At 36.4% G+C, this 13,948-nt stretch overlaps 1 protein-coding gene across 2 annotated transcripts in view; it reads right to left on the bottom strand.

Annotated features, from left to right (window-relative positions):
• The window catches only part of ints6l (integrator complex subunit 6 like), a 44,562-nt gene that overhangs the window by 20,320 nt on the left and 10,294 nt on the right, over positions 1-13,948 (bottom strand). For both annotated transcript variants that reach the window (XM_087280282.1, NM_200434.2), the window contains 5 exon segments: positions 11,972-12,121; positions 6,378-6,467; positions 6,059-6,242; positions 3,241-3,369; positions 2,994-3,157 (listed from right to left, as the gene is read on the bottom strand). In XM_087280282.1, coding sequence (XP_087136408.1) covers positions 2,994-3,157; positions 3,241-3,369; positions 6,059-6,242; positions 6,378-6,467; positions 11,972-12,121 — 717 coding nt within the window.

The following is a 13,948-nucleotide window of genomic DNA, read 5'->3' as shown; positions in this document are numbered from 1 at the left end:
GGTCCAAAAACTAGGCATGTTTAACTGCATATACAACTGCATATGCTCAAACTCTAGGATCGTCTGAATTTGTTATCATTTCTACTTTTATTCATTGCATTTTTGTGATTTTGGATTCAGTGTCTATTCAAACAGTCATTTTTGCACACGAGATAGCTGTGCAAACATTAATCTCTGCTTTGTTCGACACTGGACAGATTCTGCTCGGTTAAACTAGAATTGCTAAAACTAAAACAGAACCTAAATATATAAAAACTAAATAGAAATATGCAAAAAAAAAAAAAAATTTAACTAAACAAAAACATGAATAAAAAATTTAACTAAACTGAAATGTACAACAAATGTAAAAAAAAAACAGCATCAGATTAAAAATGAATGTAAAAATGCTAATTCATAATTAAAAGGGGCAGTATGCAAGTTTGACATCCAGTGGTTAAACTAGGCATTGCATTCCTGGATCAAAACAAACGCAAGCGCAGGATGCCAGATTGAGGATCAACAGGAGCAAGCCTGACTATTAAGCCTAAAGACTGATTTAAGGCTGATTTAAATTGTGTTTTATATAAAAGCAAAGGCACCTGATAGAAGGAATATTTACCATATTAAAGGGGTTTTTGTCCTAACCAACACCTGAAATTGATATTTTAGAAACGACTTCTAATTCTTGCAGCTGAACAACAGAAAACTGAGAATGATGACCTCAGGTATACCTCTATTAATAGCTGTATTTCAATTTCTGTCGTGTTTTGTCTGGTGTAAACAGCCAAATTGCTTATTTCTGCAAATTTCGTCACGTAGCGTGTTGTTACGACACAAGGTTACAATGTAACCTGCTCACCTGATGTTTACGTTTGTAATATTTATATTAATAGCTAATTAACAACCACCTCAAGTGGAACTCTGAATCTGTGTCTCATTTTGGAGTCTACTACTGTCCACCAGAGGTTGCACTTCGGTCATGGACGCATGCTTTGAGAGGCTTTCTGACTGAATGAATGAAATGCAATGTTTTCCAACAGGGCAACCTGGGGTGCTGAAATATAATTGGCAAAAGTGTCAGTGGGCGGGTTAAAAGAACTAAAACAAAGACAGCTGTTCTGGCATGTAACTCATATTTTTCAGATAAACTAGAATGTTCACTTGGCATGTTTCTATCTGCAAACATATTATGCTATTTTATGCTTTACAAGAGTCAAAAACTTAGATAAAGCATGTTTAACTTGCTATGGACAAATAAAATATCACGGTCAGTTTATTGGCTAAGAACAGCTAAATTTGTACTCCAGCCCAAAGTACTACTGATTCACAATATTGGAGACTCGACAGTGGATATGCGAGGAAGGAAATGACCTCATGTTAAGCTCTGGTGAGCTGCAGTCTTATTCTGCTGGCAATGTCTCTCTTGCTATGCCCACAGGCTGAGCTGAGCTGTGGCACTTTGGCATGACACCAGCTGCTGTCTCTACAGTGCACTGTTTAAGAGAGAATAGACGGCGAGGGGGTGGGAAACCTCAGGACAGTGAAGCCTTTCCTCGTGTTACCGCTCCATTCAGCTCTCTTATCTTCATCCACATTCATTAGCACTGTTTGAACAAGATGAAAGCTAACCTTTAGTTTTCAGAGGTCATTACCTTTGGCTAATAAATTGCTTCATCCACTCGGCTTGGATGAGCCAATGCTAATGCACCTATCCAAACTCCTGCTTTTTTTACAATCCTGGTACTTTTCCATTTTAATAAGGATTCTCTGAATTTTTTTTTTTTTTTGCACACAGAAAGAAGCTACGACGGACCGTCTGCCAGGTCCCAGAGCTCCACAAAAAGTCCTTCTGTGTTTCTTCATCAAATATTTTAGCCAATTCTGCAGAATCATAAGCTAGATTTAACACATTTTTTTACTATGGTTAAAAATCATTTGTCCCAGATCTGAGGAAATGTTGGGAAAAAAAAAACAGCCTGAGTTTCTAATTGTATTTTAGTTTTATATTAAGGGTTTGGTCTAATTTATATTTTATTACGTTTTTTTTTCCCAAAGATTTATTTTTCATATGTTCAGTTTTTATTTTATATTATAGTTATTAATAATTTAATTCAATAAAGTTTTATATTTTTATTTGTTTTTCAGTAATTTTTCTAAAGTTCAAAGTTAGTTTTAAGTTAATTTGTTTAGTTTCAGGTTTATGTTTAATTTGAAGAGGTGATTCACTGCTAATAAGGCTTTTATAAAGAAACGGCAGCTGTCTTGCAGCAACACAAAGACAAATAATTTTTCTGAAAGTCGGACATAACTGAAGAAAACAAAGAAAAAAATGACTACGGCATTCTCTTCTGACCAAATGTTAGGGAAACACTCATAAACTCATAATGCACTAGGATCCTTTAGCCAATCCAGTAGTGGAGACACAACAATACTAAGTACAATCTGAAATGTTTACAACAACCCTTAAGCTCTGAATTCAACCTATATTTTACAGTCTATGAATTCAACACAATTTTGCTGGCAAACAAACAGAAAGATCTGCACACAAACCACAAGAATTAAGAGTTGCATTGTTGATGTACATCACTAACAATACTGTAATATTAAATAAATGTTTGAAACCTAAGATTTCACTTAATATTTACATAATTTATTCATTCATTCATTCATTTTCCTTCAGCTTAGTCTTTATTTCAGAGGTTGCCAAAGCGGAAAGAACCGCCAACTTTTCCATCATATGTTTTACACAGCGGATGCCCTTCCAACCGCAACCCACTACTGGGAAACACACCTACACTCTCACATTCACACTCGTACACTACGGCCAGTTTAGCTTACCCAATTCACCTATAGCGCATGTCTTTGGACAGTGAGATAAAATGGAGCACCCGGAGGAAACCCACATAAACACAGGAAGGATAAGCAAACTCCACACAGAAATGCCAACTGATGACAAACAACAGATGACATTCATTAACTCTTATAAGCTGCATTTGGGAGGTTTTATTATTTACCAAAGTAGGGGAGTTTTGGTCTGGCCAGAAGGATTCTGAGATTGGCCAGTGACCCACAGGTACGCCAGTCTTGGGGTTGGGCCGGACGTAAATGAGCTTGTGGCAGCTGTGCCAAGGCTGTGGACTGAAGGACGTCAAAGGACGAGCTGGATCCACAAGACCATCTGTACAAAAGAGAACATCAGTCTGTGTATTAGCTGTTTTATCAAAAGCACAAAACTAACATGGTCATATTATTAGCACTTACCTTCACCAATCACTGGTGGATCTGGACCGGTTTTCTCAAAATGTATTACAACTCCACTCAACACCTTTTGGACGAGAGACTCAAGACACTGGTTCAGCATCCTTTGGGTTCTTACACAGTAAGAGCGGCCTTACAAAGAGAGAGGATAAGATAAAGAGATTTAGATGAGCTGTGAGATAAATAAGCTCATCTGCATTATGAAATTCAGTTTCATAACTGAAATTTTAAAAAAGCTAATGAATCTTCAAGGGATAGTTGCTGTTCATTTGTGCCCCATAAGGCCAGTCTAGACATAAGTTTTCATCAGAAGATCATTAAAGAGGATTTTTAGTCAGATTTTACTATCTCAGCACATCATCTTGAGTCACAAGTATTCATTTTGTTTAGCCTGTGCGTGTTTTTTTACTCTAAAATTGCTAGTAGCTGCTGACTTGCATTTTACGATGCTAAAATGCTAAACATCTTCTTTAATGTGCTACTAAATAAATACATACTGAATGGCTAGAGTTAATGAAGAGTAAACTCTAATTTGTGGGTGATCTATCGCTTTAAGTGCACGGTGAGAACATTATCCAAAATGCAACAGAAGTGAAAACAAATTCCACCATACACTCAAATACGTCGGTGGCAGCAGATTACTTCCCTTCAGCATCTTATTAGTCAGTTTCACTGAAAAATAAAGTTTGGCTTCTGGAAAACATTTAGGAATCTAAGATTTTAGTCTTACAATCACTTATCTGAACACTAGCTGTTGATGCTTCTAGCCGTTTAAAGGGATAATTCATCAAAAATTCCATTTTCATCACCATTTGTTCATCCTCATTCTGTTATTTTCTATCTTACATAAAAGAGGATGATTTGGAGAATGTTGGTAAACAAACAGCTTTAACTTTCATCATTATAGACAATCATCTCCAATCATCTCCATCTTCCAAGTCAAACAGTTTTGGAATGAAAATGATCACAGAACTTTCATTTTAGGGTGAACGATTACTCTTTGTTATCGCAAATGTAATCCAAGCTGAACTCATTTTCATTTTAACTATATCAAAATTGCACTTCATGTTGTGATTTCATTGGGAAAAACAAGAGAGTTTGCATGTGAAAATGAAGAAGAGCACACATTTGAGCACCGCATTGAAGAGGGACCCAGTAATTACAGATTTGTAAAAAGCGTTGACAGATTAATTGCAGATTTTTAGGAGGGCTGAGATGAAATTCAGCCTTTACCAGCTTTTATGTCTAGAAGACAATTTGATGCAATTTCATAAACTTAAAATGGTTGAGTACAAACCCTCCCCTTTGGCGTTAAAAACTACTGTCAGATTTAGTAGAGACAGTGAAACTACAGATGAAAAGAGGTGGTTATTTTTGTAGCAGAGCTTATTTCATAGACATTTATTGAAGATTCCATTCAGATGCAAAATTAATGGAATTTAGTGACTTGATTGTTTTAAGTTTACAGTTATTTATGCCATTATTTAATGGCAGAAAATAATGTCTTAAAGGGATAGTTCACCCAAAAATGAAAATTTATTTACTCAAACCTTTACTTGTTCCAAACCTATTCGAGTTTCTGTCGTTGATTTAAACTCAAAATTTTTTTAAGGAAGCTAAAAACTTCTAACCATCAACCTCTGTGGTATTTGCTTTTCCTATTCTGGATATTAAATAATAATAATAATAATAATAATAATAATAATAATAATAATAATAATAATAATTTTCTTAACATTTATATAGCCCTTTTCTGAACACTCAAAGCGCTTTACACAATTCTGGGGGGAATCTCCACATCCACCACCAGTGTGCAGCATCCACCTGGATGACGCCACCGCAGCCATATTGCGCTAGACTGTACACAACACACCAGCTGTTTGGTGGAGAGGAGATGAGGACTGATAAAGCCAATTATGATATGGGGATGGTTAGGAGGCCATAATGAACAGAGGCCAGAGGGCAAACCCCTATTTTTTTTCGAAGGACATCTTAAGATTTTTAATCACCTCGATTTATTGTCTCATCCGAAAGACAGCACTCACTGAGCAGTATAGAGTCCCTATCAATATACTGGGGCATTAGGACGCAGATAGACCCCAGGTTGAGCGCCCCCTGCTGGTCTCACTAACACCACTTCCGGCAGGAACCTAGCTTTCCCATGTTGTCTCCCATCCAGAGTTGCAGAGAGCTAGCTGCCGGATGTCAGAGGTTTAAGGTCTTTCTTCAAAATATATTCTTTTGTGTTAAACAGAAAAAAGAAACTTATAAAGGATTTGATCGCACATGAGGGTGGGAAATTTGAGTGAACTATCTCTTAAATCTATTTAGCGTGTGAATTGTTAGTAGATTTACCTGCCTCTGACTATGATAGGCTGTCCAATGGTCATTATGAAAATATATCAGCTTCATCAGTGTCATTAATTTGCTCATTAATTTTGTTAGTTTGTCAGTAGATCACTCACAGAAGATTTAAGTGCTATACATGCATTATTTTGAGGAGTTTAATAAATCTTGGCCTAAAAGTGGGGTCACATTAATACTAAATTACCATTGGATACAAAATTATCACTGTCTATTGTCAATAAAGTATTAATGCATAAAACACTCAAAAAGAAAGTCCCTTTAAACCAAGCTGCGCTCTTTAGTTTTAAGTGATAAATTCAAGTGAACAACAAACTAATCAGACCTTCATGGGGAGTTTTTAGTCTTTACACAAAATACCCAATCGCTTTAGGAATGACTGGATTTTGCCTGCAAATTCAAGTCATTCCAATGTGACGACACTTTAAAGTGTAAGATTTTGACCCAGTGGCTGTACCTCCAGTGACCTCACACATCTGGGTTATGGCAGACTCATCAGTGGGCACACTTCCCAGCTGCTCACTGTCGGGCACGGCCACTCCTGGCAGACGCAGGACCAGGGCGAAGAGTCTCTGGTCCCATCGGAACGGCTCCTTAGTTAGCTCACTACCAGGCAATGGGGAATTCAGCGGCAGGTGAAGCTGAGAAAAAAAACAAGAAGTGAGATGCCACTGGGGTTTATACAAAGACACACTACCTGAAATGTTTAACATATAAAAGAACAAGTAGGTCAAATAAAATTTGCCATGTTAGATTTGTGTGTGTTTGTTCCTCACCTCCTCAGCCACTCCCGAGCTGTGTGTCAGTTTGTTTCCATCTGTAATTGTAATGATGACTGACGGCTCCAGAAAGAACGGATTTCGACCCTGGAACAGAAAAAGCATTTCTTTTAAAAATCTGAAACACAAACTAAATATTAAAATAATAATAATAATAATAATAATAAACAGTAACACTCAAAGTAAAGTGTATTGTGTGATATGGATTGTACAATTGTAGTTTTTGTTGAGCCACAATTTTCATTCATTCATTTTCCTTCGGCATAGTCTCTATTTCAGAAATCACCACAGCAGAATGAACTGCCTATTCCGGCGTATGGCACATGTTTTACACAGCGGATGCCCTTCCAGCTGCAATCCAGTACTGGGAAACATCCATACACACTGATTCACACACATAGGCTACAGCCTATTTATTTTATTCGATTCATCCATAGTGCATATTCTTGGACTGCAGGGGAGCACCCGGAGGAAACCCACGAGAACACGAGGAGAACATGCAAACTCCACACAGAAATGCCAAATGGGCCAGCTGGGGTCACCGCACTGCTGCCACAATATTATTAAGCTTTTTATTTAGTATGTATAATTGATTTATTGTATGTGCTTAAATTGATACTATCTATACTTAAATATAATTGTTTTTGTCTTTTTTTACTGCAATTTGCCATAAAATTAATAAACAAAAAACAGTAACAGTAAGTTCAAAAATGAAAAATTATCAGAAAACGTTTGTTTCCTTTTATCCATTTTGCAAACTGGTTGTCCTGTGTGTTAGGTTATAGACATTAATACTGTGAATTTTCAATATTATTTATAATTTGAAATTATGTTTTATATATATATATATATATATATATATATATATATATATATATATATATATATATATATATATATATATATATATATATATATATATATATATATTTTTTTTTTTTTTTTTTTTATAAGCCATCACAACAGTCTTTAGTCTCACATGATCCTTGGAAAATCTTGGAAAAACTGCCACCCAATTCCTTCATATAGTCTCAACAAACATTGATCAAGTTAACTTAGTTTAAGTGGATTGAACACAAAACAATTACTGTAAGTTCTTCCAAAACAAAACTTAACAACTGTGTTGTTTTAACTACACTCACAAAATGATTACTGCTGCTCTACTTGTTCAAACTGCCTGTTTAAAATTAGCTGAAACAAAACAATTCTTGTAAGTCCTTTGGTCAATTCATTTGTTTTATGTTCAGTCCACTTAAATTTGTAAACATAAAGTTAACTTAAGCGTTTTTTGTTGACACAACATGAAGGAATTGTGTTGGTCCAGCAACACGGTAAGGGAATTTGTAGATCCCAGCATGCTTTGCATGGGATTGAATTAAGGGGGGGGGGGGGGGGGTATTGACAATAAAAGTAATTTTAGACGTTGAAAGTTAATGGAAAGACTTGTTAGAGTTTAATCTTCACTTTAGTTAGTAGATTTAGAAGATTTTCATGTAATGCTTTGAGTTTTGAGATTACCACCTTGCAGAAGTACTCATGGTTAATTAGCAAAAACTCAGTTTGTCGCTTTGCTCAGTGAGCAATAACTGTCCTAAAACTAGCTCTAAGATCAGTCTCAATCAGATATAAATCATGAAATATGCTTAAAATGTCTTTTATAGTTAATTTAGGATAATGTAAGATAACAAATGTGAGAAACATTGTGCGCATACATGATATGACCTTTGAATTTAAGTTAAAATACATTAAAAAAACAAATGTATTTAAACCTTTATTTGATAAAATCATGTTTTTTCAACTCAATTGCATTTAGTTATGTAAATAGTTTTTTAGTTGGTGCTAAACAAATTTATTAGATGGAAATCTTGCCCTCAGTTAAATTATTTTCATCCAAAGAGTTTTTTTTTTTTTTTGACTGTAGGCATGGGCCGGTATAAGATTCTGACAGTATGATAACCTTGAATAGAAATATCGCGGTATCATGGTATTGCTATTACTGCTCTAAAATAAGTTCTTTTTAAATGTCTGGGTAAAGAACGACAACTTTGTCCCCCCTGAATGCAATATATTTTATTTTAAGAAACATGAAAAATATTTTGGAGCAGTAGCTTTTGATGTAGATGGTCCTTTTCCGCTGGAGATACTGTTGCCCTAATAAACTAAATAAAATAGTTACAAAAAACATGTAAAACAAAAACGTGCATATATGGTGGGAATGATATAACAGACATTTTTTACGGTTTTTAAAACCTTGACTGTGGTAAAAATTGAAACCGTTAATCATCTCATCCCAACTCATTTTAAGTAATTTGAACAAGCAGCAAAACAAATTTTTGAGTGTAATATTCTGATTTGATGCTTAAGCAACATTTAAAAAGATCATGTTTTTGTTGTGCTATTCATTATTTTAAGGCACCTTTTTTTGGATCTCTTGATAATCAGAAGCCAGAAATAAAAAACAGAATTGATAAGAAACAGAATATCTGTAACACAATACATGTTTAAACTGCTGTTTTTGGTTTAATCTTTGATTAAGAAATCATAAAGAAAAAAAAATTTCTAATGCTAAATTTTTGAACCATTAAGCAAGCTAAATTATTTATTAAAATAAAACATTTCCATGCGTTAATTGGTAGTTTATGTAATTTTCCAAATTTATATTGCATAAATACAGAAATACCAGGCGGTTCATTCTGCTGTGGAGACAGATCAATAAAGAGACTAAGTCGAAAAGAAAATGAATGAATGAATTAACCAGATCTTAAATGTGAATTTAATTCTGAACTGGAGTCACAAACTGGAGGCATGAACTTCCTACACACTTAGAAGAAATAATGCAGTAGCCTTCACTACATGACAAACTAGCTCCGAGTAGCACAAGATGCACTCCCTCTGTCCATACTGCAGGGGTCAGCACTCAGTTACTCACGCTGGTGTACTACAGAATCATCATGTGGATTAACACAATGCCTGAGGGTTATGGGAAACTGCATGTATCCTATTTTAGGTAAGCCAGCATGCTCTTAATGTGTGCAGCTGAATATTCTGAATTACAAATAATCCAATTAAAATGTTGCACTGTGTGATGCTGTATATATGAAAAACAACACGAATCACATTAAATTAAGGTGATAGCCATGTTGTCTTACAAAATACGGTTTCATAAGACCACAAAATTGGCTGTGTAATCTCAGCATGCTGCAACATCTATTCCTTCTGGTGGGTTTAGAGGACCCCTGTTACTGCTGATGAAAGCATCTCCTCTACAAAGCCTCAGCGAGCTTGAAGCAGTGGGCAGCATCAGGTTTAAAGCTTTGGACAACAGAATGTTTTCCCATATGTTCGCTGGGTCACTCTCATGCCTTCTGGCACACTTTAAAATGGATATTTTTTCAGTGATGGCTTCTTTCCAGCTACTTTACAGTGAAGGAACATATTGATAGATAAACTAAAAGAGTTTTCAGCAAATCATATCTTACATAATGTATTTGTGTTCTTCAAGGATATAACAAACCATTTGCTCAGTTGACACTGGAGGTGATATTTGCTTATGTTATTAATATTTGTTTAAATATGATCTGACTATTCTCTGCATATGTTCTTCTCAGTACATACTAGGCTGTGTGTCTATGAATGCTTGTAGCCAGCTGAAAATGACAGCACTGAATACACATAGGGCACTTGAGAGTGCTTCTTTTTTTATTGTTACTACACTTTGGTTGCTATGATACAAGTTAAAGAGCATTCGTGTCCACCCACTTTTTCAGCAGTGCTGTCTGGTCTCTTCTGACACACTTTGCTTGCTGCCACTTGCTAATTGGTGGAATTTTCTATACAGCATAATAGGCATACCACTTTAAATTGTAAAGAAATCTGTGTTTTGGAAATGACAACAGAAGTTAACTATGATTCATTTGAATTATTTAGTCCGGCATGTTTACTGCTCCGAAATATTATAAATGTTTCCCAAAATAAAATATCTTGTGTTCAAAGGGGAAAAAATTTGTTGTTAACACAGACATTTAAAAAGAAAATATTTTAGAGCAGTAATCACAATACAGTGATACCGTAAAACCATGATGTTTTTATCCAAGGTTATCATATCGTCAGAATCTCATATCGGCCCGAGACTACTGCATGATGGGTAGTGTAGTTTTTTCTGGAATTTCTCCATTAAACGTGATTGTTGTGAAATAGGTTAAATTAATATAAACAGATGGGGTGAATAAAGGCATACACAACCATTTAACAGCCAGAGCTCACAACAGGTCGGTCTTTAAAGGCTCATCAGCTATTGTTAAAAATATATTTCCCTGTTCAGAATAGATTTTTTTTTTTACTTTTTTACAATTGCCATTGTAGTAATCTGGAGATGTCATCCGGCGTAGACATGCATAAATTGAGAGCAGCCAGATAGGTTTCTTCTCCATTTAATGGACTTGGTGGATGGCTTTCATATGGATACCCATATAAACCTCATTAAATATATATATTTGGGAAGTGGGTATTTGGACTAAGTCCAAACAGCGATAGATACTACTCAAACTAAGTGCAAATAGCAAAATATTCTCTTTACACTACAGATGTAAATAGTATTTTGTTTTCATTTTGTGCATGTAGTTTCTATTTATACGATACTGTAAACATTTTCACACAATAGATTTGTGTTGGGACAACATGAAGGAATTAAGTTAACTCATTAGTTTTTACAAATTTAAGTGTAATGAAGATAAAAGATTTAAACTGTTGCAAAAAACCTTCAAGGATTGTGTTGCCTCAGCTCATTTTAAATAAGTAGTTTGAACAAACAGCAAACATTATTTTTTAAGTGTAATATATAGCTACATTATAAATACATTACATGTTTGCTGCCTTATTGGGACGATAAATACACGTATAATATCTTATTAAACATTGATTTTCCTTCGGCTTAGTACCTTTATTCATCAGGTGTTGCCACAGCGAAATGAGCCGCCATCTTATCCAGCATATGTTTTAAACAGTGGATGCCCTTCCAGCTGCAACCCAGTACTGGCAAACACCCATACATGCTCGCTCACTCACTCACTTACTCACACACACACACACACACACACACTCATACACTACAGCCAATTAATTTATCCAATTCACCTATAGTGCATGTCTTTGGAGTGTGGGGGAAAGCGGAGCATTCGAAGGAAACCCATGCCAACACGGGGAGAACATACCAACTCCACACAGAAATGCCAACAGGCCCGGCCGGGACTCGAACCAGTGACTGGTTCTTGCTATGAGACGAAAGTGCTAACCACTAAGCTACTGTGTCACCTCTTATTAAACACCCTTAGGTTTTTTTTTTTACGTCAAAACTCCCACTCCAACTGTATTTATTCTCTACACCACTGCCATTGTGGTGAGTGGTGTAGTTTGTTATTTTGACTGTTCAAGCCAGATTTTGGTGTGAAGTCTTTTACACTCCAATATATTTATGCTGGTTACCAGAAAGGGGAAAAAAAGCCTTGATGGACATGAGTCTTCAGTACACTTGTATTGTGTTCTTTATTGAATACAGATTGTTTTTTCAGTCTGAAGGAGGATTTCATGATTACCTGCCCATAGTTGTCGATGCCAGAGACAAGTCTGTTGAGATTGAGCAGGTCGAAGGCGGCACGAAGAGCGTGACCCAGTGTAGTCAGTCCAGATGCCTGCAGGTTCTTCAGCTCACTCATGAATGTGGCATGATTCTCTTTCCAGCCCGCCTACCATAAACAGAAACACAAACAGATGATGTGAAAAACACTTCCTTATAACACTCAGAACATTAAACATTCACACGGTGACATTTATACAGCAGATACAACATGTACAGTAGATCATTGTTAAGCAGTTTGCAGTTGGTTAGATTATTTTATATTTTTCAATGCTTTTCTTACTTAGATTTTTGTCTTGTTTCTAGTTTAATTGCATTTTCTAGACAAGCAAAATATTGTCTTGTTTTAAGATAAGGTTTTAAGATAAGGTTAAGATTTTAAGTCATATTTTGATTTTGGGGGTCTCCAACAACAGACTCATATGCATGCAAGGTCAAAAAACACTTTCATTGTCTTATAATATGAATTTATTTTTACCTAATTATCCCAACGACTCCCACATGATTTATCGATTAATTTGTTCCCAAACCCCTCCTTAGTGCGATGCTAATCGGCACTGATTGGTCCAATGACCCAGACTGTTGTGATTGGTCCACTGCATTTAGCGCGACACAAAGAGAAACGCCCACCACAATTTATCAACATCGCTGAAGTAGCCGGAGTGCAGAGTGTATGTGTGAGCCCAATGCAGGAGTGCATTAAAACAATGCAGTAAACACCAGCATATTACTCTATTCTTAACCATACGTAAAAACTTCAGTACACACTTTCAGTATTAATCCACACAGTGACAGAAGCTGAACTATTTTGAAAATTGACCACCGTACATGTGTAGGAGCAGCTGGTGGTGGCCATAGTAATGACAAACGGCAGAGGATCGCAAGCTCACCAACGCATTTAAATCCTTAAAGAAAGCGGCACACGCTACGTTTTCAACATGGCTTTAGATGCAATATGGGAATATAAAGAGTTAACCAGATACAGTACAAGCCGTATGGAGCGGTTACAAGTAACAAAACACAAGTAAATACATATTTTGCAAGCTAGAGAAAACAATGAGGCAACCATTTTAGGGTGCTTTTACTCTTGGTTCATTTGCCGGGACTACACCCAAGTTCGATTGTCTCCCCCTGCCACCTCCTCGGTTGGTTTGTGTTCATACCGTCTTTTTTCCTTCTGAACCCCGGTATGCTTGCGTCATCGAGCTGCTGTTTTGTTTATGGCCGTTGCTAGATGACGGTCATGAAAGCAAGCGCCAAAATGGAAAGACTTCAGCACATCGCGGTCATTCTGCTTTAACTGAAGCTTTTGGTTTTGGACATACAGAAAGCGACTCGCGTCTATCTACCGCAAACATGTTATAAACATTCAGAACATCACACGGCTTCTGCAGAAGCTGTTCTTGGAGGTGACAAGCAGACATAACTGTGTATCACTGTGTTTGCCCTGGCTCAGTCCCATGCGTGTCATCAAGGTACGAAACGTGACACACACACACACACACACAAACACGAACGAATGTTATGAAAACGATAGTTTGTTGTACAGTTGGTGGTTCACTTACGTGATTTGGTACAATTGCATTCACATCAGAAGTGAACCGTACCAGAGTTCGCATGAACTGTACCCCAGACCACCTCTTTCAGGCGGACTCGGGTATTGTTCACGGGTGCGCACCCGAGTTCAGAAGACACGTTCACACTAGCTAAACGTACCGTACTATGGCGTCAAACAAACCCGGGTGCGGACCAAAAGTGCTAGTGTGAAAGCACCCTTAATCAAATTTACCTATACTTGCGAAATGGAGGAAAAAACTGATCCATGAACTGTGTTCTGATAAAGTTCCTGTCAAGCTCTGACAAACTTCACTACATCAACAGTCTTTTCTGATCTTTCCTTTGACAAATGGCTGATGAATTCCCTGTTGCAGGGTTG

This window comes from Danio rerio, chromosome 14 (genome assembly GCF_052040795.2).
Source record: "Danio rerio strain M-AB ecotype USA chromosome 14, GRCz13ab, whole genome shotgun sequence".
NCBI classification, from domain to species: Eukaryota; Metazoa; Chordata; class Actinopteri; order Cypriniformes; family Danionidae; genus Danio; species Danio rerio.
Note: the sequence above shows the minus strand (reverse complement) of the source record. Positions and strands in the feature narration are given on the sequence as shown.